This window comes from Mizuhopecten yessoensis, unplaced genomic scaffold (assembly GCF_002113885.1).
Source record: "Mizuhopecten yessoensis strain PY_sf001 unplaced genomic scaffold, ASM211388v2 scaffold1961, whole genome shotgun sequence".
Lineage (NCBI taxonomy): Eukaryota > Metazoa > Mollusca > Bivalvia > Pectinida > Pectinidae > Mizuhopecten > Mizuhopecten yessoensis.
The window spans coordinates 411638-424995 of NW_018404308.1; the positions used below are offsets into that span (position 1 = coordinate 411638).

The 13358-nt window shown below is 37.0% G+C and overlaps 1 protein-coding gene across 2 annotated transcripts in view; it reads left to right on the forward strand.

Annotated features, from left to right (window-relative positions):
• Positions 1–13358, forward strand: part of LOC110443509 (prolow-density lipoprotein receptor-related protein 1-like) — a 92193-nt gene that overhangs the window by 63649 nt on the left and 15186 nt on the right. For both annotated transcript variants that reach the window (XM_021487777.1, XM_021487768.1), the window contains exons 13-21: positions 472–609; positions 2585–2750; positions 4424–4717; positions 6998–7173; positions 7640–7840; positions 9458–9808; positions 11247–11270; positions 11543–11818; positions 12222–12482. In XM_021487777.1, coding sequence (XP_021343452.1) covers positions 472–609; positions 2585–2750; positions 4424–4717; positions 6998–7173; positions 7640–7840; positions 9458–9808; positions 11247–11270; positions 11543–11818; positions 12222–12482 — 1887 coding nt within the window. The remainder of the gene's footprint in view (positions 1–471; positions 610–2584; positions 2751–4423; positions 4718–6997; positions 7174–7639; positions 7841–9457; positions 9809–11246; positions 11271–11542; positions 11819–12221; positions 12483–13358) is intronic.

Below are 13358 nucleotides of genomic sequence, written 5' to 3' on the forward strand. Positions count from 1 at the left end.
TGTGGTACACGTTACCATTGTTTGTTGATGCTGTGGTACACGTTACCATTGTTTGTTGATGATGTGGTACACGTTACCATTGTTTGTTGAAGCTGTGGTACACGTTACCATTGTTTGTTGATGATGTGGTACACGTTACCATTGTTTGTTGAAGTTGTGGTACACGTTACCATTGTTTGTTGATGCTGTGGTACACGTTACCATTGTTTGTTTCTGTTGTTGTATATTTTGTCTTTGTCCGTTACTTCAGTTTGCAAATATGTTTCTATTTTACGTCCTATGTTAAGCTGGAAAAAAACCAGGTTATGAAATTATCAAATTGAATATAAACCACACATAACGTCAAGTGGCACAAGTCGAAATAGTCGTTTTCGTAGAAACGGGTCAAACATGCTCAGCATATTCAAATTGATTATTTACAAACATATGTAAACATTGTGTAGGTATAGGTTACTAACTGTTTTGTTACAGACCCCGGGTTATGTAGTGACACTAACCTCTGTAAGAGTTCCAGTGTCTGCATCAAAACGGACAACCCCGATATCGTTCGCTGCAAGTGCCCAGCTAACAAATTTAACACACCGAAAGACGGCAGCAGGGAGTGTCCAGGTAAGTCTTTCGAGTCATCAGCTTGAGAAATAAGGCAACATCCTAAACCATAATATGAAATTATGATATACTGGTATATGCAAAATATGTCAACCTTACAACATGATTCCAACCTTTCTGTAGAAGGGTCATCCGAGTACCAGACTATACCCCGATATCGCACGTTCATGGCGTAGTGATGCGCAGAGTATTTTCGGCTTCGGTATGCCCTAAAGTACCCGCATTAACAGAGGGAAAAAATGATCTGATTTAATAATACTGAATATACAGACGTAATTGATGACCTGATGTCACCGCAGTGCAGACACGAGTAATAGTCTACTGTATGTAAATGCAGTGGATTGTGGAACTTCTACCCTCAGCTGTAGAATTCAGGTCATATCCGAGGCTTTGCCGAGACTGAGACAACATTCTACACCCGATGGTAGCATATCTCCCACCCCAACACCCATCTACTTAATTAATGATTCTTTTTGCTCTTCCTTCTACTCAGGAATCAGGTAAATATTGATGATGACATGAAGAATACTACAATAAATACAGTAGATTAATTGGTTACATACAATAGCATACAGGTTAGCTAGAAACAAATGTTGAAGGATAAAACTTTCTCACAGTTTGTTTGTTTAATGATTGCTCAATTCAGTGAGGCGATACCACATGGTATTGTGTTTTGGTGGTAGATATGTTTCCGCTGACCAAATTGTCAATTTACTAACATCACGTATCACACTGACATAACGTCACGTTTCAGAACGTCAGCCTGTATGATTCTGAACATTTTTCATCTAAAAGTTTGTTTTTTATCCCCCCTAAGAAGGATTTAGAAAAATAAGTAGCTCCCGAAATTGGGGTTACCGGATGCACCAATGGGGGTTATTAGAATCTTAAATAACGATAAGAGGGTGGAAGATAACATATTGATTATCATTTTTTTTTTAATTATTCCTTTTTTCTCTTACGCTGTTGAACCTATCGTATATATAATGCAATGCTGACGTTCCAGGCTTAATACGTTATTGATGTGTAATTAATGCATTGTTGGTGTTATGTCATTGTATTGTTGACGTGATATCAAACAATTATTTTGACATGACTCGTGATTTCCCTCGCCTCAACCCTAATATGAAACAAGGATATCTTACGCCAGTAAAAGTGGGGATCTACCTGTCTGGGGTAAGCGAAGACGTTATTCCACATGTCATGGAACTTGTGTATGTTTACACAGAGGTTGGAGAAAATATAATCTGCAATTTCTTCAATAGTTCGAAAACGAAGCGGATTACTGAAGATAGTCATAATAAAGTATACACACCATGACATAGGATACATCAGGTAGTCACAGTTCATGGGCGACATAGAGAATGACGGAATTAATAACTTTAGATGGGGAACCAGGCAAGACAGTCTGGGCGACTATCCACAATGGATGACCGGAGAAAACTACATGAGATCCGGTAGATAAATGTAGAATAACCTGATGTTTTTCATGAAACGGTCCATTTTAATTCGCACATGAGGTTATCCGTACCGAGGTTTAGTGAAGTGAGACCTATGGAAGACATAATTCTGAAGCAACCATTCTGAGTCGAATCCACTTAAGGTGTATGTAGAATTAAAATCCCGTGTGCTAGGTTACATACAATACCGTTGTACATTGAATTATATATGTATCCATACCCTTACAATTTTCGTTATTACAATCCGAGGAAAGAATTCAATTGTGCTGGAGATCAAACCCAGTTCTTCGTTAACCGACAATACACCAAGCGAACTGTTACTCGTGTATTACAGCTATTTCATCATAACAGTCCAAAATGTTTGACTGTGCTATGGCGACTAAAACCGTTTTCAATATAAAATACTTACACATGTAATGTACAATTGAACATTATTATTCTACAGTTTTAAATAATATGAATAGTATTGCTTTAAAATCTTGCTATTCCTGATCTACTTCATTTTTTAATTATAGAGCCAACAAAATATCTACTGGTTAGTGACGTAGACGGCATAAAAATGACGTCATTTGACGATGTGCTGAAGAATGTCTACACAATAGTGCCTAATGAAGATGAGTGCAATCACTACCATGGTTTGGCTACAGATGGACGACGGATATTCTTCGCTGGTTACGACGGGTAAGGATATCGCCATAGAGATCTCGTAACAAAACGAAAGAGATTTAGCAAACATTGCGTATAATGTTGAAACACTTGGCACTGATTACTTGAAAACTTTAGCTCGAAAACCTGAGAAATATGACTTGGATTGCTCAATTATTGAAATATAGCTATTCTTAACGTGGTATATGTTATACAGTAATACAGTGTGAATGGTTGATATAAAATCCTTTCCCGAATCCAAAACTTGGCCAATCTGTAAAACTTTATTCATGCACTTGGACTTTGGTCCGAACTAGCGATTCTCGGTATACCAATGTAGCGATTATGGGTATACCAAGCTAGCAATTCTGGGTATACGAAGCTAGCAATTCTGGCAATAGGACGCTAGCAATTCTGGTTATACCAAACTAGCAATTCTGAGTATACCAAGCTAGCGAGTCTGGGTATACCAAACTAGCAATTCTGGGTTTACCAAGCTTACAATTCTGGGTTTACCAAGCTAGCGATTCTGGGTATACCAAGCTAGCAATTCTGGGTATACCAAGCTAGCAATTCACGGGTTACCAAGCTAGCAATTCTGGGTATACGAAGTAAGCAATTCTGGTAATACGAAGCCAGCAAGTCTGGTTATACCAAGCTAGCAATTCTGGGTATACCAACCTAGCGAGTCTGGGTATACCAAACTAGCAATTCTGGGTTTACCAAGCTTACAATTCTGGGTTTACCAAGCTAGCGATTCTGGGTATACCAAGCTAGCAATTCTGGGTATACCAAGCTAGCAATTAACAGGTTACCAAGCTAGCAATTCACGGGTTACCAAGCTAGCGATTCTGGGTATACCAAGCTAGCGATTCTGGTAATACACAGGTAGCAATTCCGGGTATACCAAACTAGCGATTCTGGCGATTCTGGGTTTACCAAGCTAGCAATTCTTGTTATACCAATCTATCAATTATGGGTACACCAAGCTAGCGATTCTGGGTATACCAAGCTAGCGACTCTGGGTAACCAATCTAGCGATTATGGTAATGCGAAGCTAACAATTCTGGGTATATACCAAACTAGAGATTCTGGGTTTACCAAGCTAGCGATTGTTGGTATACTAAGCTGGCAATTCTGGGTTTACCAAGTTAGCGATTCTGGGCACACCAAGCTAGCAATTCTTGGTATACCAAGCTAGCGATCTATTCTGGGGATACAAAACTAGCTATTCTTGGTTTACCAAGCCAGTGATACTGGGTTTACCAAGCTAGCGATTTTTGGTTTACCAATCTAGCTATTTTGGGTTTACCAAGCAAGCGATTCTATGGATACCAATTAATCGATTCTGGCAATACGAAGCTAGCGTTTTTGGATATACCAAGCTAGCGATTGTTGGTATACTAAGCTAGCAATTCTGGGTTTACCAAGCTTGCGATTGTTGGTATACTAAGGTAGCAATTCTGGGTTTACCAAGCTAGCGATTGTTGGTATACTAAGCTAGCAATTCTGGTTTACCAAGCTAGCGATTGTGGTATACTAAGCTAGCAATTCTGGGTTTACCAAGTTAGCGATTGTTGGTATACTAAGCTAGCAATTCTGGGTTTACCAAGCTAGCAAATCTGGGTTTACCATTTACGATTATACCCGATGTAATAGTACCCTTTACGTTAAAGCTAATACTGTAAACGACGCTGCTTTCTTTTCAGAAAAATCCTTTATACGGCTTCTTTAAAGGGTGAGGATGCTGCAGTGTTGATGGTGCTTAGGAACATGACGGTGTTAAACCTGGCCTATCACGACAACACCCTCTACTGGACAGGTCACTACGACTGTTACATGTACAACGGGTCGTTAGGAGGCACTCTTCAGTGCGATAACTTTGAGGGGAAACTTGGCGGTGTATTCAGCCTCGATGTCACTCCCGGCTCATCTACAGAACGGCAGGTCAACACTTTAGTTGCAGATATTGATGACCCACAAGGTGTACTCGCCGACTCCAGGTAACAACTTACTAATGTTATAAAATTTAAGTACGTAGTATTCTAAATATAAAGCAATTGTGATATTGGTTATTGCCGAAAATGGAACTTTTTTCGCCCTGACGAGTGCTGGGCCAAATTTGTCTATGTATACGGTACTTTATGTATTACAATATACAACAAATACACTAAAAATGGATGAATTTAAATTCAATGCTTCTTTCTCCACATCATTGTCCGTATTTTAAATAACACTTTATTAGTGAATATCCTGTTAAATTTTACACTTTGCTATATAAGCATGTATGTACATTGTATATTACACTGTCATAGTGCTTTAACCCTCAGTCAGTAATACTTGTGTAACATAATACTGCTTTAACCCTCAGTTAGTATTACTTGTGTAACATAATACTGCTTTAACCCTCAGTTCGTATTACTTGTGTAACATAATACTGCTTTAACCCTCAGTCAGTAATACTAGTGTAACATAATACTGCTTTAACCCTCAGTCAGTAATACTTGTGTAACATAATACTGCTTTAACCCTCAGTCAGTAATACTTGTGTAACATAATACTGCTTTAACCCTCAGTTAGTAATACTAGTTTAACATAATACTACTTTAACCCTCAGTCAGTAATACTTGTGTAACATAATACTGCTTTAACCCTCAGTCAGTAATACTAGTGTAACATAATACTGCTTTAACCCTAGGAGAGTAATACTACTGTAACATAATACTGCTTTAACCCTCGGGTAGTAATACTTGTGTAACATAATACTGCTTTAACCCTCAGTCAGTAATACTAGTGTAACATGCTACTGCTTTAACCCTCAGTTAGTAATACTACTGTAACATAATACTGCTTTAACCCTCAGTTAGTAATACTAGTTTAACATAATACTGCTTTAACCCTCAGTCAGTAATACTAGTGTAACATAATACTGCTTTAACCCTCAGTTAGTACTACTAGTTTAACATAATACTACTTTAACCCTCAGTCAGTAATACTTGTGTAACATAATACTGATTTAACCCTCAGTTAGTAATACTACTGTAACATAATAGTGCTTTAACCCTCGGGTAGTATTACTTGTGTAACATAATACTGCTTTAACCCTCAGTTAGTAATACTACTGTAACATAATACTGCTTTAACCCTCGGGTAGTATTACTTGTGTAACATAATACTGCTTTAACCCTCAGTTAGTAATACTTGTTTAACATAATACTGCTTTAACCCTCAGTTAGTAATACTTGTGTAATATAATACTGCTTTAACCCTCAGTTAGTAATACTACTGTAACATAATAGTGCTTTAACCCTCGGGTAGTATTACTTGTGTAACATAATACTGCTTTATCCCTCAGTTAGTAATACTAGTTTAACATAATACTGCTTTAACCCTCGGGTAGTATTACTTGTGTAACATAATACTGATTTAACCCTCAGTTAGTAATACTACTGTAACATAATAGTGCTTTAACCCTCGGGTAGTATTACTTGTGTAACATAATACTACTTTAACCCTCAGTCAGTAGTACTTGTGTAACATAATACTGCTTTAACCCTCGGGTAGTATTACTTGTGTAACATAATACTGCTTTATCCCTCAGTTAGTAATACTATTTTAACATAATACTGCTTTAACCCTCGGGTAGTAATACTTGTGTAACACAATACTGCTTTACCCTCAGTCAGTAATACTAGTGTAACATAATACTGCTTTAACCTCAGTTAGTAATACTTGTGTAACATAATACTGCTTTAACCCTCGGGTAGTAATACTTGTGTAACACAATACTGCTTTACCCTCAGTCAGGAATACTAGTGTAACATAATACTGCTTTTACCTCAGTTAGTAATACTTGTGTAACATAATACTGCTTTAACCTCAGTTAGTAATACTAGTGTAACATAATACTGCTTTAACCCTCGGGTAGTAATACTTGTGTAACATAATACTGCTTTAACCCTCGGGTAGTAATACTTTTGAAACATATAAATATTCATTATCTGCCTCCAGTTTATAAATTTAACTTCAAATGCCACCTATCTGTGATTGCTTATGTGCTGTTTTGCTTTGTACCTTTATTGTTTTACAAGCTAAATGCCCTGTGATATGTGCTTGCTATTTCTTAACTATCTTTGCAATTACCTGCATGTTGTTTATCCGTGTTATTTCTTATTTGTATCCAAAGTTTGTCGCAAGAATAGCACTAAAGTACCAATGTTTATTGATTTAAGTGTGACGTTAAATAAAAATCCTTGTATCTTGTATCTTGGATCATCTTGTAGCTTCGTGTATTGGTCCGACCAATCAGTTGTAAAACGTCTGAGCCTCCGCGATACATCACCAGCTGCTGCCATTTTCTCGCGAACACCCAATGTTTTCGCACTTCAACAAAATAAACAACAGACTCACCTGTTTCTAGGTGGGCCGGACATTACGTTGACACTGTTCGCCTCTGAAAGTAAGTGCAAATGTAAAGTCGTTATTTACGTAGTAATTAGTGATACATAATGTAAATACCCCACTAAAGGTCACGTGTTCTGAATCCTGATTTGTCGAAATATATGTCAGCTGAAAAACACATTTTTATAAAGAAAACTACATATTTTGTGTTTGGGAATTTTCACTTGATGTTCTTACTTTTTCATTCGGCTATTAGATTTAAAAAAATGTATATTAGTATTAAAGTTTGAATTACAGATTAAGAAGAATAAACCATATTATTCCAATCCTATTCTATATTTTTGTTTGTGTACGCAAAATCCCGTAATTGAGGCATAGATAACTTATAAGGGGCTTGTCGATTTTCATAATACAGAAAAATTAAAGGAAATGTCGACCTATGTCCAAATATGAACGATGTGTTTTAGAGCCGTAAACGTTTCGAATCAAATTTACCTATCATAGATATGTTTGTGGTGTTGCAGATAATCACTCTGAGGTAGTATACTCAGGCTTGTCCGACGTCCGTGGCCTATCAGTACAAGGCTCATTGGTGTTCGCTTCAGACTGGAGCAACAGAACTGTCATACAATATGACTTACGCACACATCAGACAAGGGTGGTCGCCCATACCCTAGGTCGCCCTGGCCAAATCGTAGCGTTTGGACTGGATACGAGTATTACAGGTAACTTCCTTAAATACGTAATTTTCAATGCAGACATTGAGATGTACTGAAGGACATATATAAACCAAAAACCAGCAATGGAATACCTAACCGTCAACAAAACCATAATTTGAGCTAAAAATCGATTAAACTAGGGCAAAATATGAGCAAATGATGCACTTAAAAACTAAAACAATAGTCCAGTTGGCAAAAACAGTAGATCGTACATCAGCATGTCAAGTTAACTACCTTGATAAAGCATCTATATCTACATGTACTTTGTGAGCCATCATGAGTACTTTGTACCAGTCTAAATGTAGGATGTCATAAATGTCGTTGTTCACGTTTAAGCCTCCATGTCTGCTCAGTAATTTTTCAAACCTACCTTTTAGGCTTTCATGTCTATATTTTAAGTGTCCTCAGCCACACCTTAACTGCACAGTCTACCATTAAAGTGTGTATTATCTGTCATGTAAATATCCTTGTCTACCATGTAAATGTCCTTGTCTACCATGTAAATATCCATGTCTACCATGTAAATGTCCATGTCTACCATGTAAATATCCTTGTCTACCATGTAAATGTCCTTGTCTACCATGTAAATATCCTTGTCTACCATGTAAATATCCATGTCTACCATGTAAATATCCTTGTCTACCATGTAAATATCCTTGTCTACCATGTAAATGTCCATGTCTATGAAACACGTTGAAAATGGAAGTGTCCATATCTACCTTGTAAGTATCAACGTTAACCGTGTAATTGTCCATAACTACCTTGTAAGAATCAACGTTAACCGTTTAATTGTCCATATCTACCTGGTAAGTATCAACGTTAACCGTGTAATTGTCCATATCTACCTTGTAATTGTCCATATCTACATTGTTAGTGTCCATGTCTACCTTGTAAATGTAAATATATTCATTGTAATTGTCCATATCTACCTTGTAATTGTCCATATCTACCTTCTAAGTGTCCATATCTACCTCGTAGTTGTCCATATCTACCTTCTACCTCGTTATTGTCCATATCTACCTCGTAATTGCCCATATCTACCTTGTAAATGGCCATATCTACCTTGTAATTGTCCATATCTACCTTGCAAGTGTCCATATCTACCTTTCAAGTTTCCATATCTACATTGTAAGTGTCCACTTCTACCTTGTAAGTGACGATATCTACCTTGTAAGTGTCTATATCTACCTCGTAATTGTCCATATATACCTTGTAGGTGTCCATACCTACCTTGTAAGTGTCCATTTCTACCTTGTAAGTGTATATACTTACCTTGTAAGTGTTTATATCTACCTTGTAAGTGTCCATATCTACCTTGTGTTTATATCTACCTTTTAAGTGTCTATATATACCTCGTAATTGTCCATATCTACACCATTTCTACCTTGCAAGTGTCCATATCTACTTTGTAAGTGTCCATTCTTATCGTGTTTTGTCTTTATCACATTTTAATATTGACCAACTTTGAGTCAAAACAGAATTCAGTTTTTGAAAGTACACATTAAAGATTACGATGTAGATTAAGAAAGTTAGAAAAATATACTCTTTGTAAGTAGTTAGTAAATAGACACATGAGGTAGATATTGTAAATGTACAGTATCTATACTTTTACATATTATACAGACAAGCCTGGCAAATGTCCCAAAGAGACTTGGTGTAGCAGTGTGTCCAGTGTACAGTGTCAGCACGATGTGGACTGCGTCGATGGCTTTAGGAGTAAATGCTGTCTGACATACGTTAACAACGTGTGTAGGAGAGAATGCATCCCCCCTGTGGCTGAATCTGCCTGTAACATCACCTTTGACGGTCAGCCGTCCTTCACGTGGGGATACGAAACGGTCACTAACGACAAATGTACCGCTTGTGAGTGTACAATGGACGGACGATCCCAGTGTTCCCCTGTTCAGTGTCCTTCCCTAGTCGGATGTGGCTTCATCATCAAGGAACCAGGAACGTGTTGCTCTGTTTGCCGTGGTGAGTTGTACGCATTTTCTTTTTCTTTACTACATCAGCAATCTTTATATTCCTATGATGTTTCAGGTCACAACAGTCATCGATAAGCATATGTAAGCTTTGCATTGTAAGATTAAATGTATTCAGCTTGGAATTCCTTAGGTATTTGTGCATGCTCATTTACATTACATTTTCACATGTCCATAGCGTCGTCAATGACCAAAGAGACAACAATAAATGATTATTTACTTAAAGAAAGCATTGGGCTGAACGGCAGCTTGTTAAATTGAGTGCAAAATCACTCAAGCTTTATTGATAACTAGTACAGATAATAAAAAATATATACATGTGGATTTTTTAGTAAATAATATATAAGAATTCAGGCGTTAGTTGTTACTATCCAGTTAAATTTGTAAGTTTTGTAAAAGTTCTTTAAAAAAAAAAAAAGGAGTAAGACGACGCTAATTTAAATATATCTTCAGCAAACGACAGAAAAAATTCGAAGTATTTTATTCGACCATTGATGCTTTAAGTTGGCCGCTGCGTCGTTACTGGAATATAATTTTATTTATACAGGTATTCCTTACATCGCTAAAATAAAAATTCGTGTCGGTATTATTTTATAAATAATTGCTATTTGATGCTTGATTGTAAATCCTAGCGTTTGAAGCTGCATGCATCTTACCTTTGAAGCCATGTTAAGTATACCTTTAAAGCTTCCCTATACCGTAAACAAACCTGACACAGAAGATATACAAATGTACTGTATCGTTCTTGCCTTATATCTTTTATGAAAAATATGATGGGAATCATATGACACAGTTAACTGTGTCGTAGAACTATAATTTTACATCTCGTGACCGCAGTCCTGATTGACCAGTTACAAAGTTAAATCCAAACGGAACACCGAAGTTTAAGTGGAAACATGATAAGAATGTAAATGGAAAATAAAATAATGTAAAAATGTATTATTATTTTTAACGTCTAAACTTAAATGATCTGATAAGTATGTCATCAAAAGAAAAACGACTGCGTCTTCAGGCTCCTTGAGCTGCCTTTTTCGATTCCGTATCTAAAACCAGGTTGTATTCTTATCAACTGCATTCAGTCTGTAGTGATTCAGTAGGAGTTTGTTCACAAGAGTGGATTTCATACGATTCAGAAGAAATCCAAAAACTATTTTGAAAGGATCTGTTGAAAACCATTGTCTCTTACTGCCGTTGTGCCAGAGTATCACCTGGTATTTAGATGTGACGATACCGACTGTTGTACCGTACACTGTTTCCTTTTTGCAGTTGAATGGATTTTGGGAATTCGTGTTAAGCTTTCCTTACAATCATCTGTGTAAACAGTTATTACTAGAACGTTTACAATGTCATAAAACTCATTTGAAAACTATACCATCGTTTCAGATTGTTCAGATAAACATTCAATGATAGTGATCTGTTTCTCTCTCTAGATATAACAACCTGTGAAGCGAACCGTAAGTATTGCCTAGAACAAAGTTGTACTGTAACGCTAATGACTACAATGTATGATTTCCTCAACATGTGCAGTGTCTCAAAACAGACAAAGTAAAGAGAATCAAAGTAGAAACTGATCAAATAAATAGCGATACAAGATTGATGGTATAAGATATCAATTTAAACAACAACGTGTACTTAAAGTGTAAACATATTATTGTATTATATCATTAACTAACAAATTAAGTCTGAGCATGTAGGCTATCCGTATTATTCATCTATTTATTTATAGCAAACATCGTGGGTTGCCCAGCCAATAGTATTGAAGTGCCTCTATCAACCGCGCTGCCAGACGGCAACCCGGTGGTGCCAGTGAAAGTTTCACTGCAAAATCACAGAGCAGTGAAGAATATAACCGCATTCAGTTGTAACCTGCAGGAAATCACTAATAATAAGAAAACTCTGATGCCGAGCTTTGTTACGTGGCAGAAGGAGGAGCAGAACGTGTCCCTGATAGCAAACGATGACAATGGTATAGCGAGGTGCGACATGATAGTACGGATATTGGGTAGGTTGCTATACTTTACCTTCATACGCAGATAAAACTTATGACTGAATGGATGTTTAAGGGTGAATACGCATAATGTATTAAACATAATATATTTCAGTGATATCTTACGGTGCAGAATTTTTTTTTTTGCTCCATTCCCAAGATAGAATGAATACTACATGAATAGAGGACAGCTAGACTACCTCACAAAACAATGACTGAAATGACTTGTGTACAAATAACATAGAATAGGATCTGATAGAGAACCGGAGTGATTTGCTTCAAAATAGGCATACGTGTATCAACGTGTCCTCGCCTCTGCGTCAAAGTATCAATTACTAGGATCGATAACGAGCATTGAAAACATAATGTGACCATACACAAATAGTTGATCTCATAGAGAGATGTTTTGCTTATTCAGATACCACAAAACCTGTGTTCGTTAGTTCTCCGAACGATACCATAGTGACTGTTTTCGCCGAGGACATACATGGTGCTCCAGCGTTTTGGACGAACCCTGTGGCTTATGACAATTCCGGGTTTCCGCCGACAATAACGACAAATAACCGCACCAACGGGGCGCTGCTTCCACCTGGTTTCCATGAGGTCAGATACAAAGCTTTGGATAGAGCAGCCAATAGTGAGAGCATCAAATTCTACGTCAACGTCTCCTTGATACCAGGTTTGGAGTTTCGTAATTTATATATACAAAGTAACACTTACCCGGTACGTGATTTTGATCTTGTTTCAGTTAAACTGTTTCCGCTTACTTGATGTCATTGTGATAATTTCAGATTAATAACACTTGGCCAAATTTGTTCGCTTATGCCAAGGAAATTAGGCATAACACCTTCATCTTTACATAAAGAGTAGTCTATCAAAGATTAATTTACATTTACTCTTTTTTGTCCAACCCACAAGTTGAAATATCTTAGTCCAATAATATCCCATGCCAAATAAGGTTAAAATCCTTTCACTTGTACTTCTGATGTAGTCTGTTTAAAGATTAATTTCCGACTCAATCCCTCAGCCCCAGGAGCGTCACAACTTCATTTAACAATTTAAAATTCCGTTGACAAAGAATGCTCCATCCGAAATCATTCTCAAACCATTATCTCTTGTTAGATGCCCTATTTTAAGCATTACTGTAAAAGGACAAGGAGGACGATATATCCAATTTCAAAATAGTTTTATAACAATATTTCTTGTTGTTTATTTAGCGTTCCTATATTATACAGGTTACCGTTTCGGTTGGACTTTTAGAGTAAAACGCCCTATCAACAGCTTATGACATTGAAGGACTTGCATTAATGTGTGTAATGTATGCGTGCATGTGTGAATATGTGCTGAGGCAGTGTGTTGGTGTTTTTGCCTTCTTGCGATTGCCCGGATGTGATACCGACTTTATAGTGCTATGGTATGAAAGCGTTGGTGTTCATTTGAACATTGTCTCGTTCTGGGTATGATGACGTTAGCTAGCAGAAGACTGAGATGCACGATACAAATGTTAACTTTGGTGTTTAAACCTAAACAAGTCTGATCAATTGATCACATTTCA